A 19,707-nucleotide genomic window follows, 5' to 3' on the forward strand; every position below is an offset into this window, starting at 1 on the left:
GGTGTCTCTGGCACTTTTCCCTTTTAGGAGGTCAAAACTCTGCTTGGGGCAGGGTGCTTTTAGGGGTTGGGGTTTTTTAGATTTTATTAATTTCCTTTTTGGGTGGGGGGTTGTAGGTGTTTGGGTGCAGACAGGGTGCCAGTCTTGGTTCAGGGGTAGATGCAGTGTCTGCATTGGGAGTGAGGGACAGACGGGGTGGCAGTATAAGGGGGTAGATGGGAAGTCTGTGTTGGGGTACAAAGGTAGAGGAAGTGTCAGTGTTGCAAGTGTGAAAAGGAAGCGCTAAGACAGTCAGCCTCTGGATTTGACTCATCTCCCCAGGTAGTTTGTTCCATCGCCAGATTTCCCCACCCCTCCTCACCCTTCTTTCATGGTATAATGTTCCTGTGAGAGCTGGGAGAAATGCAAGCAAATAAAACAGGATCAATGGTGAAAAGTAAATTTAATTTTAAAAGTTCTTTCAGTCTGAATCATCTCAGGGCTTAGTCAACAAAAGATATTTTTTATTCCTGTAGAAGGAGCCTGATTGTCCATTTGCCCCACACCTTGTGCAGTCATTTGCGCTAGTGCAACGCCAGTGTGAAACTCTGCCATTCTGGTGTGGTAGCATTTTGCACCAGCGGCAATGACAGCACAAGGCGCAGGGCAGTGGAGAATCTGAGTTTTAAATGTTTATTTCTAGCAAACCATCTAGACAGCAGTGTGGCTGAGTATATGGAAGACAGGGTCCTCAGCAGTACTGGATTCTACTCCTAGCTCTGAAACTGGCCTGAGTGGGTGACGATGGGCAAGTCACTGCCTTGCTTGGTGCCTCAGTTTCCCCATCTGTAAAATGGGAGTAATGATATTGACCCTCCTTTGTGAAGCGTTTGAGACCTATGGATGAAAAGTGCTGTATAACAGCTAGGGATGATGATAATAATAATGATTAAGCCCCAGGCTTCAGGGTTCAAACAAAGCTCTAACTATTAATAATCATAGGGCAGATTTTCCCACTTCTGCCTTCTACAGGATTCAACGCCTTCCTCTAAAGCAGCTGATGCTGGGCGCTGGGGGAGACAGGCCGCTGGGCTAGCTGGACCTCGGGTCTGCTGCAGTTTGGCAATGCTGGTGTTCCTAATCAGACAAGATTTGCTTTTTGCTTTTCTAATTTAACGCCCCAGTCTGGACCCGGCTCTCGCCCCAGACCGGTGTCAATCTGGAGCGACTCCATGGAAGCCCACAGAGGTAGACTGCTGTGAACAGACTCAGCCTTTCTCACTTTCCTAGGGGCAGCAGCAGGGAATGCTAGACTGTGGTGGCGCCCTGAACTCAGAGCTTGGGCAATAAAGATCAATGGCCATGGCAGGGACTGTGCGTGCTCAGCACTCTTGAAAAAACTCAGGCTTTAAACGCAGGAATCTGGTCTGGTAACCTGTCTCCGAAAGCATCTGGGGCTAGATGCCTCAGATGACACCCCCTAGTGGACACCGGTGGAATAACCTACTCCTGGAGGAAGTTCCTTCCTGACCTCATCAGGGAGTGGCTAGCTCACGCCCTGAAGCAGGAGAGTTTATAGCCCTTATAAATTTAACACCATCTAAACCAGGTATAAATCTACCCACCTCAGCAGTCAGATATTTTCCCCCACTGTGGTTCTTACCATCTTTGTGACCTTCTTTTCTTTTCTCCCTCTAGACTCATATGGTTGATTTCTCCCTGACTCCGCTCTCTTTTGATCGGAGGCCTGGCCTGATTCAGAAAGACATGTCGTATCTGTGCCAGGGTGATTAAATCTCACCCCTCAGGGCACAGAGGATTCAGAGGTCACTGAAATCTCATGACACGTACGCCTAAGACATTGCGAAGGTTGTAGGAACAGGCCTCTGATCACACAGGGTTTCAGCCACCTCATTATTACCTGCCCTTGGCAGCTTGGGCCCAAATCTCACAAGCTTCCCCACTGAACCCAACTCCCAGTTCAGCCTCAGACCTGAATCCTAAACCAGAGCTGGTTGGGAACTTTCCGACCAAACGATTCTCATCGGGAAATGCCAAGGGAAGAAAAGCCCACTGCTCTAGGGATAGAGGCTTGGCGCCGCGACTCGGCCGACCCTGCAGCTAAAAAGCGGGGAACATGCTAGACGAAAGAGACCTTGGACAAAGCGGAGAAGATTTAGTCTGATTTTTTAGGAAGCTTTGGTTGATCCCCTGTAAATGGAAACCAAGATGTCACTCACCTTCCCTCTCCCTGCCCCCTCCCCCTCGCAGCCCAGTCCTTTACCTTGCCGTTCTGATTATTATTTTTTTGGGGGGGGGAATAAATACGGAAAATTCCACAAGTGTGACTCACCCCAGGTAGCCAGTTGGGGAGGGAGCTCATCGGAGATGTGGGAGAGCAAGGCCTGAGTTCCTGGCCTAGCTTTCCAGCCAACCCTGCCCGAAGTGTCATCTGCATCTCAGTCCCTTCCCCCAGTCGCTCTTCATTTAAGCCCATTTAATTCCCCTGCAACCCAGTGATTCTTTCTTTCTTTCTTGGTATTAGAGTAGAGGCCCCGGCTAAGCTCAGAATCCCAACTAGACGCTTCTGCCCTCAAAGAGCTTCCAATCCAGATAGGCCAGGTGGTCAAAGGGTGGGTGAGGGAAATAGAGGCACAGAACGGAGAAGCAATTTGCCTGGGCCAGGACCATCCCAAGGCCCAATTCTAATCACAAGCTTTGATGGGACGTCATTGCAGCCTGAGTGTCTTGCAAGACCCCGGAGAAGGGAAGATGATCTGGCTCAGATCAAGGGCAGGACTGGGATTAGAACCAAGTTACCCGAGCCTCAGGCCAGGCAGTTACCGACAGAGCCAGAGCACCTCTGCTAGCCCCCAGCTTTCCCTGCAGCTATTCCTGTGGTGATCTCGTCTCTTCTCTTCTCTCCCCCTCACCGCAGCCGTGCAACGGGGACGCATGGCCCACACGCAGACCAGCCCGGGCCAGTACCTGCTGAACAACGGAGACCCGTACAATGGCCACTCCTACCTGACCGGCTTCATCTCCCTGCTGCTGCGGGCGGAGCCCTATCCAACCTCCCGCTACGGGGCCCAGTGCCTGCAGTCCAACATCATGGGCATCGAGAACATCTGCGAGCTGGCCGCCCGCCTGCTCTTCAGTGCCATCGAGTGGGCCAAGAACATCCCCTTCTTCCCCGATTTCCAGCTCTCCGACCAGGTGTCCCTGCTGCGCATGACCTGGAGCGAGCTCTTCGTGCTCAATGCTGCCCAGTGCTCCATGCCACTGCACGTGGCCCCACTGCTGGCGGCCGCCGGCCTCCATGCCTCGCCCATGTCAGCCGACCGGGTGGTGGCCTTCATGGACCACATCCGGGTCTTCCAGGAGCAGGTGGAGAAACTTAAGGCCCTGCATGTCGACTCGGCAGAGTACTCCTGCCTCAAGGCCATCGCTCTGTTCACGCCAGGTGAGTGGCGCTCAGGGGTGGGGCTAGGGCAGATCTCTCCCCCCACTGGTGATTCCTGTCTCAAGCCCCTCCCTTTGTTTGCACCAGGTGAGTTGCAGCAAGGGGCAGGGGCGGAGCTAGAGCAGGTGACTGGTGTCTTTGAAAGCCGTTGCCTTGCGCAGGCCAGGTGAGTTGTGCTGGGGGATGGGGCAGGTCTGTCTCCTGTTTGTAGCTGCCTCCTCCCCATCCTTAGGGCTGGTTACAAATTGTGGCTTTTGGCCCAAATTTTCCACCTCGTTTGACATTTTCTTAATGGGATCTAAAGCCTTTTGGTTTTGAGGGGTGTCTCCTCTGTCCCTTCGCCTCTGGGGAGAGGAGGGGGTGGGCGGCAGAGGAGATGGAAAAAATGTTCATTTCTGTTTTCAGTGTCAGGATTTTATGTTTGTTGCACATTCTGCTTTTTTTTTTTTTGGTCAGTTTCACTTTCACCTGCTAAAGCAAAATGCTGGTGCTCTTTAGGGTTTTCAACATCACAAGAGAATTGCATTAAAAAAAGTCATGAAATGTTTCCGTTAATATCGGGTTTTGTAAAAACACCTCCTTTTTAAAACAAAACCCTAATTTGGGGAGGTTGGGGCTAAATTGACCGCGCGGTGTTGCTAACACTCATTGATTTTATCATGAGTCTCACAATGTTTGCTAGTTTTCTTAAAGCCCCAGCTCCTAGACTCATGTGACTACGGGAGACTCTTAACTTTATTCTTTCTCTGCTTTTCTTTTGTCGTAGCAGAAAAAAAGCTTGGAAACCATGACCCTAAAAGGGTAAAAAGCCCCCAAATACAAAAACAAAAGCACAGACGGTGAATGGAAAGAAACCCAAATGAATTCTCTAATTTTTTTTTAATCATTTTAAAGCCAATTGCATGATGGGGGGCGGGATCTGACACGTGGTTTTTGAACACAGGAGGTTCTAAAGGTCTTTCTGAAGGTGAACTTCAAAGCAAAAAAAAATTAAAGAAAAAAGTTAAACCCTGATTTGTGCGTTCAGAGGCCCATCTCCATGGATCAGGCCATGAGCCGCATCCAGCAGTGAAATCAGATTTAGTTCATTTCTCTCAATCCTTCCTCCAGCTTTTCAGAAGAATTTAACATCCAGCAGCTCTCTTTTAGGCACCTAAACACCAACAAAGGGGCCAGATTTTCAAGACTGCTCTGAGCACCCAGTAGCTTGCATTGTTCTCTATGGAAACTACTGGATTATAATTCTCAGTAGGCGCTGCTGGTTGCTGAGTCTGTTTCAAAATCTGCCTCTTGGTAGTTTCTGGCTTAATTAACATTCATCAGGTGGAATTTTGAGACACACAATTTTTTTTTGCTGAAAATTCACCCAAACCCAAATTGTTCTCAAAACAGGGTCAGTTTCGATGAACCTCCCAACTCAAAACAATTACTGAGGAAAGAAAGTTACGAGACTGTCAAAATGTTTCATTTCTGACATTTGCAAAACCAAAAAGAGTCTGTTTCCCAAGACGAAACAATTGTTTGTTTTGAAATGTTGGTAAATTTAGGCTTAAAAAAACGGGATGTTTTAATCAAAAGGTTGACATCGAAATAAAACGTTTAAAAATGATCAAAGCAAAATGTTTCAAATCGACCTGACCCAATTTTCCTGCCACCCATAATTTTGATTTGCAAAAATTTTTGAGATTTTGATTTTACATCCTGATTCAGGGTGGGAAATTTTTTGATAATAGCTCAAAAATTTTCATGGATCAGGAAAACTCTTTGTGGCCCAGCTGTGAGAAGAGGATCCATTACAGATAATACCGTGGCTTGCATGGAGACTTTGTGGATTCTGTATTTGTCCTGCATCTTGCTCAGTTATTTAGGCTGATGCACAGTGAATGCAGCCCACTACCGTTTCTGATCTGGGAGCATCTTACGCTCACTTTGCACTGCTGAATGTTTCTTAGGGGCCTCAGTCCACATAGGAATCTGGGGCTTAGCTCTGGTTTCCTCTTTGCTATGCGGCTCTCCTTGAAATCGGTGGTTTGCCCCTTGGGGTACCTGCAGCAAAGTCATTGTGTTGGACTTGTGACATCAGCCGTTGCCAGGGCAGTAGGTTCTGATGTCACAAGCACTGGGGGGTCTGACTTCACCGCAATGCTGCACAGGAGAACCGGGAGCTGGGGTACAAAGAAGAGCGGTTGTTAGAAAAAGCCACTACCCACAGCAGCACAAGAGGGCAGTGATGGGTGGGAGTGTTTCCTTGTTCTGATTTTCCACGCTCACTCTGGTCTGGGAAAATCCACATGGAAGTGCTAGCTGGGGTCTGGGTGGAATCTAGCACACACTTCCTTCGTGCTGAACCTCACAGTGAGGCATATACTTAGGTTGGGTCATCCAGCATTGATTGTAGGTGGAGAAATATGAATGGGTTATTTGGTCTATTCCAGCAGGATCATAAGTCTCTGAGGACATGGTAGGCAGGTGACTCGCAGACTGGATAGCTTAGACATTTGTTCCGGTCTGGCAAAAAGCAGGATCAATGGATCAATAGTCTGTTCATCTCCTGGCAAGTCTGGTATTCCTAGCCACACAGGGAAATTAATCTGAGATCAGATGTCCTTAAAAAAGTCTAGACATTTGCACTCAGTTCAGGCCTGTATTTCCAAGAGTCGGCTGTTTCGCTGCTGCAGCATTCCAGTCAGCGGATAGATTGACCCCTGATCACCGACGGATGGGGTTTTAAAGCGGAAACCCGGTGAAAAATCAGCCCTTCTCAATTAAGGTTAAAATCCCCGATCTGATCCTAGTCAGGAAGGGATGACATTTTACTGGCCAGGGAATGCCTGGGTGGATTAGTGACCTGTAGGCCTGTTCTATTACTGACAGGTAGGAGTCAATGAAAATCCTGAGTCCAGCCCCCTCTGCCTAAATCACAAGATTGGCTCAAAAACCACAAGGGTTTTTATACAATTCTCTTGCAGTGCTGGAGACCTGACAGATCGCCAGCATTTTGTGAGTTCAGGAGAAAGGGAAGCTGATTAAAAACAGACCGCGTCACTAAGGAGGTCCACTGAATCAGGGAAGTCAAAAACCCAGCAAAGAAAAAACAGAAATGAACATTTCCCCCCTCACCTCTCCCCACTTTTCTCTCCAGGGAGGCAATTTCTTTTTCAATAGCAAATGTGGGCTTCACGTTTTCCAGCTTCTAGCTGCAACTGGCAAGGTGAGAAAGGTACTTTAAAAAAAAATAATTAACAAGCAGAAGTAAGAAGGAAAGCTGAGATTCTCCCATCATCCCCTGATGCTGGGAGCTGGCGCTTTAAGGAAAATCAGCTGCTGTTGCGAGAGGCCTGGCGACGCCGTGATGAGAGTTGCAGCTCAGGTCTGGCAGGGTTTCCCCTCCATCCGGGAATAGCCATGCGTGTGCCCCTTACGCGAGGGATCCCACTGTGCCTGACCGCATGGCCCCCATCGCAATTGCCCGGGAAGGCAGCTAAAGAGGGGCTCAGACTTTGGCATCAAACGGCATCCATCAGGCTGATCTCAGTGGGGAATATGGGCAGGTTTGCTTCATAGGGGGCCCTGTCAGCCTTTCATGCCGGCTTCCCAGGGGCCAGTTATTACAGTAGCAACCAGAGGCCCCAGCTTACCTTGCGGCTCTGTGGTGCTAGGTGTTGTACCATGCCTAGCAAAAGGTCCTGCCCCAAAGAGCTTATAACTCACCAGAGGGGATGGAGAAATGATTTGCCCAAGGCCACCCAGTGAAACCAGTAATAGAACCCAGGGGTCCTAGACCACCTCCCTCACCACTAGACCACACTGCCTTTACTGGCCTCTGCCTCCCAGCCTGAGTGACCATGCGTTTTGCTGCTCCAGGAAACTCTCAGTGATCCATCTGTGTGCCACTTCACAGATCCCATCTCCTGTGTCTTCTGTACTCAGCCTGATCCAACTTGTCATTTGTCCCAGCCGCTCACGCCAGGGCCAAGTGCCAGCCTGCTAGATAGCACCACGCAGGGCCCACGGAGAAGCACCCCCTTTTTCCGGTCAAGGCCATGTGTGCAGCAGAGCAAGCTACCGCAGCAACTGGACACTGCCCTCGGGCCCAGCACGCTGCCAGCCTTGACTGGCAGACGAGCCGACAAGACAGCTCAGTTTCCAGGCCACTGACCAGTGATATTTGGTCTCGACTCCATCTAGGCCAAGCTGCATGTACCCCTTTCTCCATCCCCTGAGCCAGCCAGTCTTACTCAACTCAGGTTAATTCCCCTGACCATTTAGAGCTAGAAAGTGGACAGGTTTTTAGAAGGGAAATTTTCCAGGCTTCCCCACTTTCCCCCCAAATACATTTTCACTGTCAAGGAATTCCTAGCGTGGAATTCATTTTCTGGGAAACCCCCCTTCCCGACACACACACAATGAGGTCTCCTCCAGTGCTGCTAGCTCTTGTGGCTTTATCGCAAGTCTCCTGCTATGTCACTTGGTTTTTTAAAGCCCCTGCTCCTGGAGTCATGTGACGATGTGTAAATCTCGGCTTTCAGTTACCAAAACCACAAAGTTTCTGGCCCCTGTGGGAGCACAGAAAAGCTTGAAAATGTGACTCCCAGTGGAAGGGAAATCAAAAAAGAGCCTCAGATTTTTTTTATTTTTTTTTACATCTCGGGGCCAGCAAGCTTGGGGATCACAGCTAAGGTCCTGCTCCTCCCGCCTTTGTAAAATCGTTGCTGCTAGTCCATCGGACTGGCTGTCTCTCTGCTAGAGTCAGAGAGCCCTGGAAGAGAAGAGCAAGCAAGTCAGAATTGAGGGGCATTGGCCAAGCTTGTGGGGGGGACTAGGGCTGGAATAGTGGGGGGGGGCTGCACGTTGCAACTGAGGGGCATCGGGGGAAAATCAAGACTGGTAGAGCAGGATGGGGTGGGGTCAGGAATGAGGTGCATGGGCAGAACTGTGGGTAGTGGGGGTCCTGGGGCTGGAATAGCAGGTGCACTGAGGGCCATCATCAGAGCTCTGGGGGGAAGCAGGGCGGGATGCAGAACAGGACTAAGGTGCATCGGCAGAGCCAAACGGCATGAGTAACCCGGTTGCTCACACCAGTAAGAGGAAGGCAGCATGGACTAGTGGCTAATGTCTGGCGAGGCTCTCACGAGACCTATCTTTTAATCCTGGCTCTGCCACTGACCTGCTGTGTGATCTTGAGTAAGTCACTTTGCCCCTTTCTGCCTCAGTTTCCTCAACCACTCTTTGTCTGTCTGGTCCATTTCGATGACAAGTTCTTGGGGATAGGGTCTGCCTCTTGCTATGTGTATGTACAGCACCTGGCACGATGGGGCCATGATCTCAGTTGGGGGAAGGGTCTTTATGCCTCTGCTTCCACTCCCATGCTTGGTCGGTCTTGTCTATTGAGACTAAGCTCTGCAGAGCAGAGGTGGGATGTGCAGCACCCGGCACCGCAGGGCCCTGATCTGAGCTGGGATCTCTAGGACCTGCCATAATAACAACGAAGCCGCAACACTGGGGTGATTTTTGCAAGGCACCCCTAAGGCACCCAAGGGAGTGAGGCACAAACAGCCCGTCCCCTCCCCCCCCACTGCATCTTCCAGGGGCATCCCATCCACCAGGCCCCTTGGTGGCCTTTGGAGGAAGGGTGGCATGATGAGAGTTTTTAGGAGCCAGCTATTGTCTGTGGCGTTGGAGCCGTTCTTTCAGCCCGGGCTAAATGTCTGTGTAATAGTGGGGCCGCGTCTGAAAGGCTGCGGGTGTGAATGTGTTAGCACCGAGCCCCCTTTCAGAGCTGTCAATGGTGGTCACGGCCCCCGACTGAATGGCGAGAGCTCATTCAGGGCTATGAAAGGACCCCCTTCTCCTTTGCCTCAATTCAGGCCGTGAATTGAGCAAACTCGGCTGGGCCGGGGGTGTCCTTTATTGCAGGCTGGGAAACACCGACCTTCACTCTGCTCCTCGCACATCGGGCCCTAGGGGAACCGCTCCCGCTTCGAGGATGAATGGCTGGGGTTGGGGAGATGTGTCTGGAAGGAGCCCGGGGATGAGCGTTGCTCTAGAGAGAATAGGCCGCTGGGAGACTTAGAGGGCAAGGCAGGGAGGCATTTGGGGATTGGGGACGAGGCTGCACTGAGCGAAGGGGTTTGGAAGGGTGAGGAATGGAACGCTCACTTCTCTTTGATCACGGAGATGTTTATCGGCACCTTCCATCCCAAAGGGTCTCGAAAAGCCCTGGGGAAATTGCAGCAGCCGCTGCTATGATGCAGCCACTGCTGGGGTGGGATGCAGCAGCTTTGGAACAGCGCACAAAAACGCTGTGCACATTTTAGGGCCGGAAGGGAAAACTAGCGTATGCAGCACAGCGGGTTGAAAACTTCAAACCGAAGTGCCAGTTCTTTCTTTTGGGCCGGGTTTGAAAGAGATCCGTTTCTCACCCGGAAAATGATTTTTCCTAGGATTGTTTAACAATTGAAATCACGATTGAAGATTTTCATTTATAAAAAAATCCGGCTTTTGAGAAAGATTTTGGTAAAAACGTGCCACAGAGAAAGAAAAGCTGAGAGTCTCTAGCCATGGATTTTCTGTTATTGCAAAAATGGCCATTTTTATGCCTCCAAAGAGTTTTCATTTAGAACCTTTCACTTAGTGCTGGTATCCGCTGATGTTTGGGGGTGGAGGAGGAGGAACTTTTGGCAAGGCCTTATGTAGCATATTGCAGTTTAAACAAGATTCTGACGCAAGCTCCCTTACTCGGCCGAAGGTCTCAGAACTCTAATGAACCCAGGTGGCTAGTGGTTTGGTTCAGGAATTATACAAATCGTAAAAGCCGCTCATTTACCAAAACAAGGGTGCAGCTAAAATTGGGGAGTGGGAGCCAGGGTTTCTGGGAGGGAGAACAGTCAAGTGACTAGAACAAAGGTCACTGAAATTCAGGCGTCCCTAGGTTCTATTTCCGCTTGTGATCTTGTGACAGTCAATTGACTTATCAGTGCCTCAGTTTCCCAGGTTCTCTTGCCTCTCTACATCCAGTCCCTCTCTGTTGTTTGATACTCACTTGTTGCATCACGTACATAACTGGGTTGGGAACTGCTTGGAGACAAGCACTGAGTCTGTTTCGTCCGCCTGTAATGTGCCTAACAAGCTTCTGGTCATTGATTTGATCCCCATTGCCAAGGAGTTCTGCAGGTTAGCCCCAACTGTGACCTGCGGCAGGGAGTTCCACAGATTAACCCTGACCATGCCCTGAAGAACTGCCCTGTACAGGCTGCTACCGAGAGCTGTGTTCCCTCACCCGCCTCCTCCCTTGTTCTCCTTGCAGATGCAGTGGGCCTCTCGGATCTGGGCCCCGTGGAGAGCATCCAGGAGAAGTCGCAGTGCGCCCTGGAGGAGTACGTCCGGAATCAGTACCCCAACCAGCCCAGTCGCTTCGGCCGGCTGCTGCTCCGCATGCCCTCCCTGCGCATCGTCTCCGCGCCCGTCATCGAGCAGCTCTTCTTCGTCCGCCTGGTGGGCAAGACGCCCATCGAGACCTTAATCCGGGACATGCTGCTGTCGGGATCTAGCTTCAACTGGCCCTACATCCCCATGCAGTGAGGAGGGCGGCAGGAGGACCTGGGGTTTGTGGGGCAGCGGATACGCGCCCCTGGATTCCGTCCGGAGCAGGAAGGATCGCCGTGACCCCTCCCTGCTTTGGAGGAATGGGCAGGACTCACCGCCGGCACATTGGAGGGCGGGGGTTGACGGTCCCCGGCGCTGGGGCGTGGGGCGTGAGGCCCAGTGTCTGGACTCCGGAGAACAAAGGGGAGTGGAACTGATTCTTGAGGGGATCGATTCTCAAAAGGCCCTTCCTGTTCCATTTCCAATGGGGCAGGAATTCCCACTTGTCCCCCCACTCCCAGCCCCGATCTAATCTACCAGCATGACACAGACATAACTACATTTAATCATGCAGCTACCTGCACCTGTTTGCTTCTGTTTGACCTGTACGCACGGAAAAATCTGTACCTTCCTCTTGTCCCGGCCTGCGAGGGGACTCTGCAAACCCGGGACAACCTGCACCCCATCCGTGGGACTTCAAAGCACCCAACGACTTGCTGCTGCCCGGCAGCTGGGCAGCTGAGCCCACGCGAGCCTGTCTCTGGCTTTTGACTATATTTGGTGTCCGGCAGCTGAGAACTGAGGACTCATTACCGGAGTGGCCTTGATCATGTGACAAATTGCTCTCTCCCTTTTTGGTGGGGGCAGGAGGGTTGTCAAAAAAAGGGGGGGTTGGGGGAGGTCCTGGCATGGTAAGACACACACAAAGCTGAGCCTGCAATCTCATTGCCTGTGTGTGTGCGCGCGCGTGTGTGTGTGTGTGTGTGTGTGTGTGTGTGGTGGGATGGGGACAGGTGAAGTTTACCAATTCCCTTGGAATAAAAGAGGCCTGAGGCATGGACTATTTATAAATAAAATAAACCTATATTATATCCTGAATTCTTCTGTTCTCCCCTTGAACATGAAAGTGTATATTCCCCTCCCCCCCGTCTCCTTTTGTTTTTTAATTTTCCCCTTCTCCTTTGTAAAGATATTTTGCTGTGGATTGTGGATTTCTCTTTGGAAACAAACAAAACAAAACAAAACAAAAAACCCACCACTTCTTTTTTTTTTGGTGGAGCTGGCGTTATAATTAAAACTGATGATTGCTGAATTCATTCCAGGTTTTCTTCTTCTTGCTGGAGTGCCCTGGGGCTCTGCGCATTTGGGAAGCCGAGCTGTCTGTTCGCCAGCCACCGGCGGTGGAGACAGATGGTCCCACCTAGTGGGATGGGGCACGTGTCTCGGGGAAAATCTAGCCCAGTCGCGACTGTTACATGTTACCTTGGTGGAAAGAATGTAAAGGAGGCAGGGCCGGTGATGCAGTTCAGGGAGGGAGATTTATTCCAAGGGCGCTTAACTTTAAGCCAGCATGGAAGTGTCATTCCCGAATCCTGCATGCGGATGCTTTACTGAACCTGGACCGTAGCGAGGGCGAGGGTGACCAGATGTCCTAATTTTATACGGACACTCCTGTTTTTGGGGTCTTTTTCTTATATAGGCTCCTAGTATCCCCTCCTGCCACCCCATCCCGATTTTTCACATTTGCTCTCTGGTCACCCTAGTCAGGGGCAAGATCTCACACCGAGATGTACTCAGACTAACTCCGTAGCTCCGACCACCACTGACCCCTGGGGAGGTGTGGGTCTCAACTGCGTCACTGGATCTTTTCTGTAGAGTGGCCTGAACCAGAACCCCAGATCTGGCTGTTTTGTGGCTCTGATTTGGGGATCTTTCATTCAATGCCTTGGTTACAGGGTTCAATGCTGAGCATATAATAATGAGTGGTGTCGTCAACTCCTGGGCCAGGTGTCCCATTATGCAGATGACAGACCCCGATTAGCCAGCCCCATGGAATGGGACAGTGATACAGAAACTTAAAAAAAAGAATTATTATAGCATCTAGAAAGCCCTGGCAAGATCAGAGTCCATTGTGCTAGGCTCTGCCCAGACAGAGAGCGAGAGGCAGAGCCTGCCCTGAAAAGCTTACAAGCTAAGTAGACAAAAGGTGGGCAGGGAAACTGAGGCACGGAGGAGGGATGTGCTTTGCCCAAGGTCACCGCGCAGGTCAGGAATAGAACCCAGATGTCCTGAGTCTCCTACCTACTAAACCATGCTGTCTTCCCTGCACATTTCACTCCGCTAAACAAGATCAAGAGCTATGGGACAGGTCCCTGTCTAGTGCTGTAACCACAAGGCCACGCTGCCCCTCCCAATGATGCTGCAGTGGTGCATCCCAGGCTGAATCCATCACCTCTGGGGGCTGCAAAACTGACAGCCCGGGACCTCCATTTTGAGTTCCTAATAGGGGAACAATGTGGGGTTTGCAAACACTTCTCTCTGTACTGAGCATATCCCATTAGGAACTCATCATCTTATTATCCATCTGTTCAGCAACTGCTGCCAGGGGCAGGCTCCACTGGGAACAATCAAGCTGAACGCAGCAATCTTCCACCCCTCGTGCCTGTTGTCAGCCGGGAGCAACAATAGCCTAATTGTTTGTTTATCTGTTATTCTCCGTCTTGTGATCGCTTGAAGGCGGCTTAAAAAACCTCCCCAGAGCACGATTCGGGCACTCGCTGGTGGGGCAGCCGGAACACAGGTGTCCGGAGCCAGTAAGCCTGGGGATGTCTGGGTGAGATGCAGGGGAGATGCACCGTAACAGAGAAGCTGCTTTAGCCAAGGGAGATTCAGAGATCTTGTCTGCTGTGCACGAGACCAGTCCTGGGATCAGCCAGTGGCCTGTCCCGTAGGCGCCCAGGGTCACCCTGCATATCTCTAAGAACCGCACGTCATGGGATGAGGGCTGATCTAAGCGCACAGTGAGTGTCTCTGACCTGCCTTTTCTAATATAAACACACAGCAGTGCATTCCAAAAAAAGGAGACCCTACCAAAATAAATCACCCCACCACGCACGCAAAACTCTCCCGCTGGTGTGAGGATGAGAGAATGAACGACCCAAGATTAATGTTAGTTAGACCTGTTGTTTAATGCGCGACTGGAAGGGGATGAGATAGGATGGTGCTGAGGGGCGGTACAAGAACCCAGAGAGAAGAGAAGAGAGAACAGTGTAGTGGTTGGATTCAGTGCAAAGCCTTTGCCAAGCGGAGGATGCAAGTCAGCAGATGCAGGACTATTTGCATTCCATAACACCAAAAGATTGCTTTGTCCGTGCAATCAACTGCAACCCTTGTACTCAGCCAATGCTCTCGCGGCCAGTTCCACAGATTTGGACGATGCGTCACTGGTATCTTCTCTGGCAGTAATTCAGCCCTACTGTGCTACTAAGTACTGGCTGGACTGAGAGCCACAGAAATGATGACACACACATGCACCACCAAAGAACAATTATCGGCCAATATAGGCCTTGGGCTGTTCTGTTAGGACCTAATTTAGCAAGATGCCGAGCAGCCTGAACTCCAGAGTGATAGGATAGTGATAGGACACACAAGAATATCCAGGGGTATGATAACAGGGATTTTAAAAGGCCCCAAAGGCTGTAAACCCTCATGCTTCAGGGCACAAAAACAACCTTAAATTGATGGGGTCAGGAGGAAAACATCCCCTGGGTGCAGATTATCCCATCACTGCAAAGGCTAACGTACCATTCTCTGAAGCAGATGGTGGAGATGGGGGACAGTGTCAAATGGACCCTGGTTCTGAGCCAGTCTGGCACTCCCTGCGTTACAAGTATAGATAGCTTTGTCTTAGCTTAAGCTCTCACTGTCTTCAATAGGCGATAACCACTGGACCATCCTTCCCGTCCGCAGCATCTCTGCTCAGACTATGTTTCGAGCAGAAAGGACCCACAGCCTTCTTAGAAATCAAAGTCTGGGAGGAGCAGGGGGGAATCGCCACACATAAGGCGGCGATGTTTTATTACAGGTTTTTAAAAGCCCATTAGAGAAAAGTCAAAAATGGCCTTTTCAAACCAAAGGACATTGGCGCGGCTTCGCTTGACCCTTCTATAAATAACATCTAGGGGAAATATTTTAAACAAACATTTGAGAGGGTGAATTACACACGTTACACGCATCAACAGGAGGGCGTCCTCTGGAATTAATTCAAGGACAATCTGGAAAGGCCACTGTGAAAAGTTATCACTGGGGGAGACAATACTCAATAATCAAACCTATCTGCATTAAAGATAAAGGCTTCACACTCAGGATCTTACACCTCTCTGGCTATGTACACCCACTCAAAGGCCCCTTCATGCTACCAGAGCCGTACAGAGGAGTTCTTGGTGTAAATGAGCAACAGACCCAAAGACTCAAGAGCTAGAAAGTTTCTACCTTGTTCCAATAATGACTTAAGAACGTAAGCCATAAGAACGGTCATTTGGGTCAGACCAATGGTCCATCTAGCCCAGCATCCTGTCTTCTAAGAGTGGCCAGTGCCAGGTGCTTCAGAGGGAATGAACAGACCGGGGCAATTTATCAAGTGATCCATCCCGTCGCCCGGTCCCCGCTTCTGGCAATCAGAGGTTTAGAAACACCCATAGCAAGGGGTTGTGTCCCTGTCTATCTTGGTTAATAGCCATTGATGGGTCTTCCTCAATGAACTTATCTAATTCTTTTTTTAAACCCAGTTATACTTTTGGCCTTCACAACATCCCCTGGCAATGAGTTCCACAAGCAGGGGCAATTGGGGGGGCTCTAGAAAAATGGGCACGCCCATGGCCTGACCTGCTCCACCCACCCAGCACTCCTACCAGGGAGCAGGGTTGGAGGCCCCTGGCAGGATCGCTGGGTGGGCAGGGGAAGCCGCTGCACCCTGACCCCATTCCCCCAACAGAAGTATGGCGGCGGGGCAGAGGGACTGCAGGCAGAAGGGGTGGGGAGTGGCCCCCACTTGCTCTGGCTCAGGGCCCCACAAAAACTTAATCCGCCTCTGTCCACAAGTTGACTGTGTTGTGTGAAGATGTACTTCCTTCTGTTTGCTTTCAACCTGCTGCCTATTAATCTCATTGGGTGATCCATAGTTCTTGTGTTACGTGCAGGGGTAAACAACATTTCCCTAGTCACTTTCCCCACACCATTCATGATTTGACAGATCTCTGTCATCTCTCCCCTTAGTTGTTTCTTTTCTAAGCTGACCAGCTCCCGTCTTTTTACTCTCTCCTTGTATGGAAGCTGTTCCACACCCCTAATAATTTTTGTTGCCTTTTTCTGTGTTTTTTCAAATTCTAATATATATTTTTGAGCTGGCATGACCAGAACTGCCTGCAGTTTTCAAGATGTGGGTGTACCGTGGCTTTACATAGAGGCATTCTGGTATTTAACGTCTTATTACCTACCTATCGTTTTCCTAATGGTTCCCGACATCCTGTTAGCTTTCCTGACTGCTGCTGCACACTGAACAGATGTTTGCAGAGAACTATCCACAATGACTTTTTCCTGAGTGCTAATTAGACCCCATCATTTTGTATGGAGAGTTGGGATTATATTTTCCCCATGTGCCTTACTTTGGATTTATCAAGACTGAATTTCATCTGCCATTTTGTTACCCCATCACACGGGTTTGTGAGATTCCCTTTGTAACTCTTCACAGGCTGCTTTGGACTTTACTACCTTGAGTAATTTTCTATCATCTGTAAACTTTGCCACTTCACTATTTACCCCTTTTCCCAGATCATTTATGAACATGCTGAGCAGCACTGGTCCCAGTACAGATCCCTGCTATTTACCTTTCTCCACTGTGAAAACTGACCATTTATTCCTACCCTTTGTTTCCTATCTTTTAACCAGTCACTGATCCATGAGAGAACCTTCCCTCTTATCTCATGACGGCTTACTTTGCTTAAGAGCCTTTGGTGAGGGACCTCGTCAAAGGCTTTCTGGAACTTCAAGTACATTGTGTCCACTACATCACCCTTGTCCACATGTTTGCGGACATCCCCAAAGAATTCTAATAGATTGGCGAGGCATGATTTCCCCTTACGAAAGCCGTGTTGACTCTTCCCCAACATATCGTGCCCATTTGCATGTTTGATCGTTGTGTTCTTTTCTATAGTTTTAACCAATTTGCCTGGTACTGAAGTTAGGCTTACTGGTCTAAAACTGCAAGGATCACCTCTTGAGACTTTTTAAAAAATCAGTGTTATATTAGCAATCCTTCAGTCATCTTGTACAGAGCATGATTTCAACGATAGGTTACATACCACAGTTAGTTAGTTCTGCAATTTCACATTTGAGTTCCTTCAGAACTCTTGGGTGAATTCCATCTGGCCCTGGCATCTTATTACAATTAAATTTACCAAGGTTTGTTCCCAAACCTCCCCTATTGACCTCAACCTCGGACAGCTCCTCAGATTTGTCACAAAAAAGAATGGCTCTCAGGTGTGGGAATCTCCCTCACATCCTCGGCAGTGAAGACCAATGCAAAGAATCTATTTAACTTCTCTGCAATGGACTTATCTTCCTTTAGCACCACTCGATCGTCCAGTGGCCCCACTGACTGTTTGACAGGCTTCCTGCTTCTGGTGCCTCTAAACATTTTTCCTCTGTCTTTTGCTAGTTGCTTTTCAAATTCTTTTTTGGCCTGCCGAATTACACTTTTATATCTGACTTGCCAGAGCTTATGGTCCATTTGATTTTCCTCAGTAGGATTTTCCTTCCAATTTTAAAAAGATGTCTTTTTGTCCCCGACTGCCTACTCTGTTTAGCCATAGTGGCATATATTTTTTTTTGGTCTTCTTACTGCTTTTATTTATTATTTGGGATATACATATAGCTTCAGCCTCTATTATAGTCTTTTTAAAAAGTTTCCACGCAGCTTGCAGGCATTTCACACTTGTGACTGTTCTTTGCCAATTCCATTGAATTAGCCTCCTCATCTTTGTATCATTCCCCTTTCCAAAATTATGTGCTACAGTGGTGGGTTTCTTTGGTATTTTTGCCCCTTACAAGGATGTTTCAATGTGCTATGTTATGGTCACTATTACCGAGCAGGTCAGCTATATTCACCTCTTGGACCAGATTCTTTGCTCCACTTAGGACTGAATCAAGAATTGTCTCTCCCCATGAGGGTTCCAGGACTAGCTATTCCAAGGAGTTGTTAATGGTGTCTAGAAATTTAATCTCTGCATCCTGTCCAGTCCCAGGGGATAGCTGAAATTCCCCATTATTACTGAGTTTTCTGTTTTCGTATTTACCTATTCCTGCATTTATCTGTGCCTGCCATTTAAAATCAGAACTTTCTTTCCATCAAGGGGTGGCTGTGCATAAAAGAGTCTTTAAAATAATTATTCTATATATTGAATTAAAAAAAAGTTACTTCAACGAGTGCATCATTTCAAATGATCAGTACAGCTGTCAATCAATGTCAAAGAGTGGAGCGGAGAGATGGCCTTCAAAACAAAATGGGGAACCAAACAGAAAAGGAATTAAAAATAAATAAAAAGATTGCTACTTTTTTAAAATATTCAAGTGCCTATTAGTAAAATACAGGTCCCTTTCCCCCGCCCCTTTAGTGCACATAAAAATACATCCTTTTTTTTTTCATAATAGTCTATAATATGTCCAGAAAAAGTGTAAAATTGCCATCTTTCGCTATCCACCTGGGGCTATTTTGAATTGTCAGCTCCCCGGTGCCTCATCTAAAAGCAACAAAACTCTCCCCGTGGTGTTGTCAGCTCGAGAAAAACTTTGCATCCCTTAGTTCTAATGTTCGCTGTCATGCTTTTATGGAGCTGGCTCACAGCGCCAAACGATAATAGACGAACCCGAGCTCGTAATTAGCACATCTTCAGGACATCAGAAAGGAAGAGAAGGGAAGCGGGGAGCGAGAGAGACAATAATAAACGGGTGCAATTTGAAGGAGCTTAAAAAGCCTTGATTTGATTTCCCCAGTTGCTTAGGTGACAAATAAGTGTGTGTTAAAGCTGCATTATCCATCTCACTCAGACACAAGGTTGTGTGATTTACGTAGGGGAATCTCTTCAGTAGTGGCATACCCCCATCAAGAATTAGGGGGTGGGATCAGGCCCCAAAGTGGGGCCTCTGGACAAAAAGGATCCAGTTAATGTCTATCGATATCAAGTTCAGATAAATTGATGTCAGCTGATTTTAAATTGAATTCAAAGTGTCTACAGCAGTTGTTTCCAGACGTGTTCCGCCGCTTGTGCAGGGAAAGCCCCTGGCAGGACAGGCTGGTTTGTTTACCTGCCGCGTCTGCAGGTTCGGCCGATCGCGGCTCTCAGTGGCTGCGATTCGCTGCTCCAGGCCAATGGGGGCTGCAGAAAGTGGTGCGGACCGAGGGACCAGGGCCGAAGCAACCCATTAGGCAACTTAGGTGGTCACCTACGGTGCTGACATTTGGGGGGCAGCGACTGCGGCGGCCGAACATCTGGCCGCCACAGTCATCGGCGGTATTTCGGGGGCGGAACCTTCCACCACCTAGGGCGCCAAAAAGGCTGCCGGCGCTCCTGCGAGGGACGTAGTGGTCACTGCTTCCAGCAGCTCCCATTGGCCTGGAGCAGCGAACCGCGGCCAGTGGGAGCCATGATTGGCCGAACCTGCGGACGCGGCAGGTAAACAAATCGGCCCGGCCCGCCAGGGGCTTTCCCTACACAAGCGGCGGAACAAGTCTGGGAGCCACTGGTCTAGACAGAGCTTTGCACTCATTTAGCTAAGTCAGTTTTGAAGCTGATACTTGGATTGTACGTTTTTTCAGGCAGGGAACATTTTTAGTTGTGCTTTGT

The 19,707-nt window shown here is 49.3% G+C and overlaps 1 protein-coding gene across 2 annotated transcripts in view; it reads left to right on the forward strand.

Moving 5' to 3' along the window:
* LOC127038198 (nuclear receptor subfamily 2 group F member 5-like) overlaps positions 1-11,683 on the forward strand; it is a 30,846-nt gene extending 19,163 nt beyond the window's left edge. Inside the window, exons 2-4 of one of the 2 annotated variants that reach the window (XM_050930699.1) lie at positions 2,918-3,442; positions 3,530-3,608; positions 10,749-11,683. In XM_050930699.1, coding sequence (XP_050786656.1) covers positions 2,918-3,442; positions 3,530-3,608; positions 10,749-10,992 — 848 coding nt within the window. In that variant the 3' untranslated portion in view covers positions 10,993-11,683. The remainder of the gene's footprint in view (positions 1-2,917; positions 3,443-3,529; positions 3,609-10,748) is intronic. The other variant, XM_050930700.1, reaches the window with a different exon arrangement.
* The last annotated feature ends 8,024 nt before the right edge of the window (positions 11,684-19,707 follow it).

The sequence above is a fragment of the Gopherus flavomarginatus genome, chromosome 20 (genome assembly GCF_025201925.1).
Source record: "Gopherus flavomarginatus isolate rGopFla2 chromosome 20, rGopFla2.mat.asm, whole genome shotgun sequence".
Taxonomy (NCBI): domain Eukaryota; kingdom Metazoa; phylum Chordata; order Testudines; family Testudinidae; genus Gopherus; species Gopherus flavomarginatus.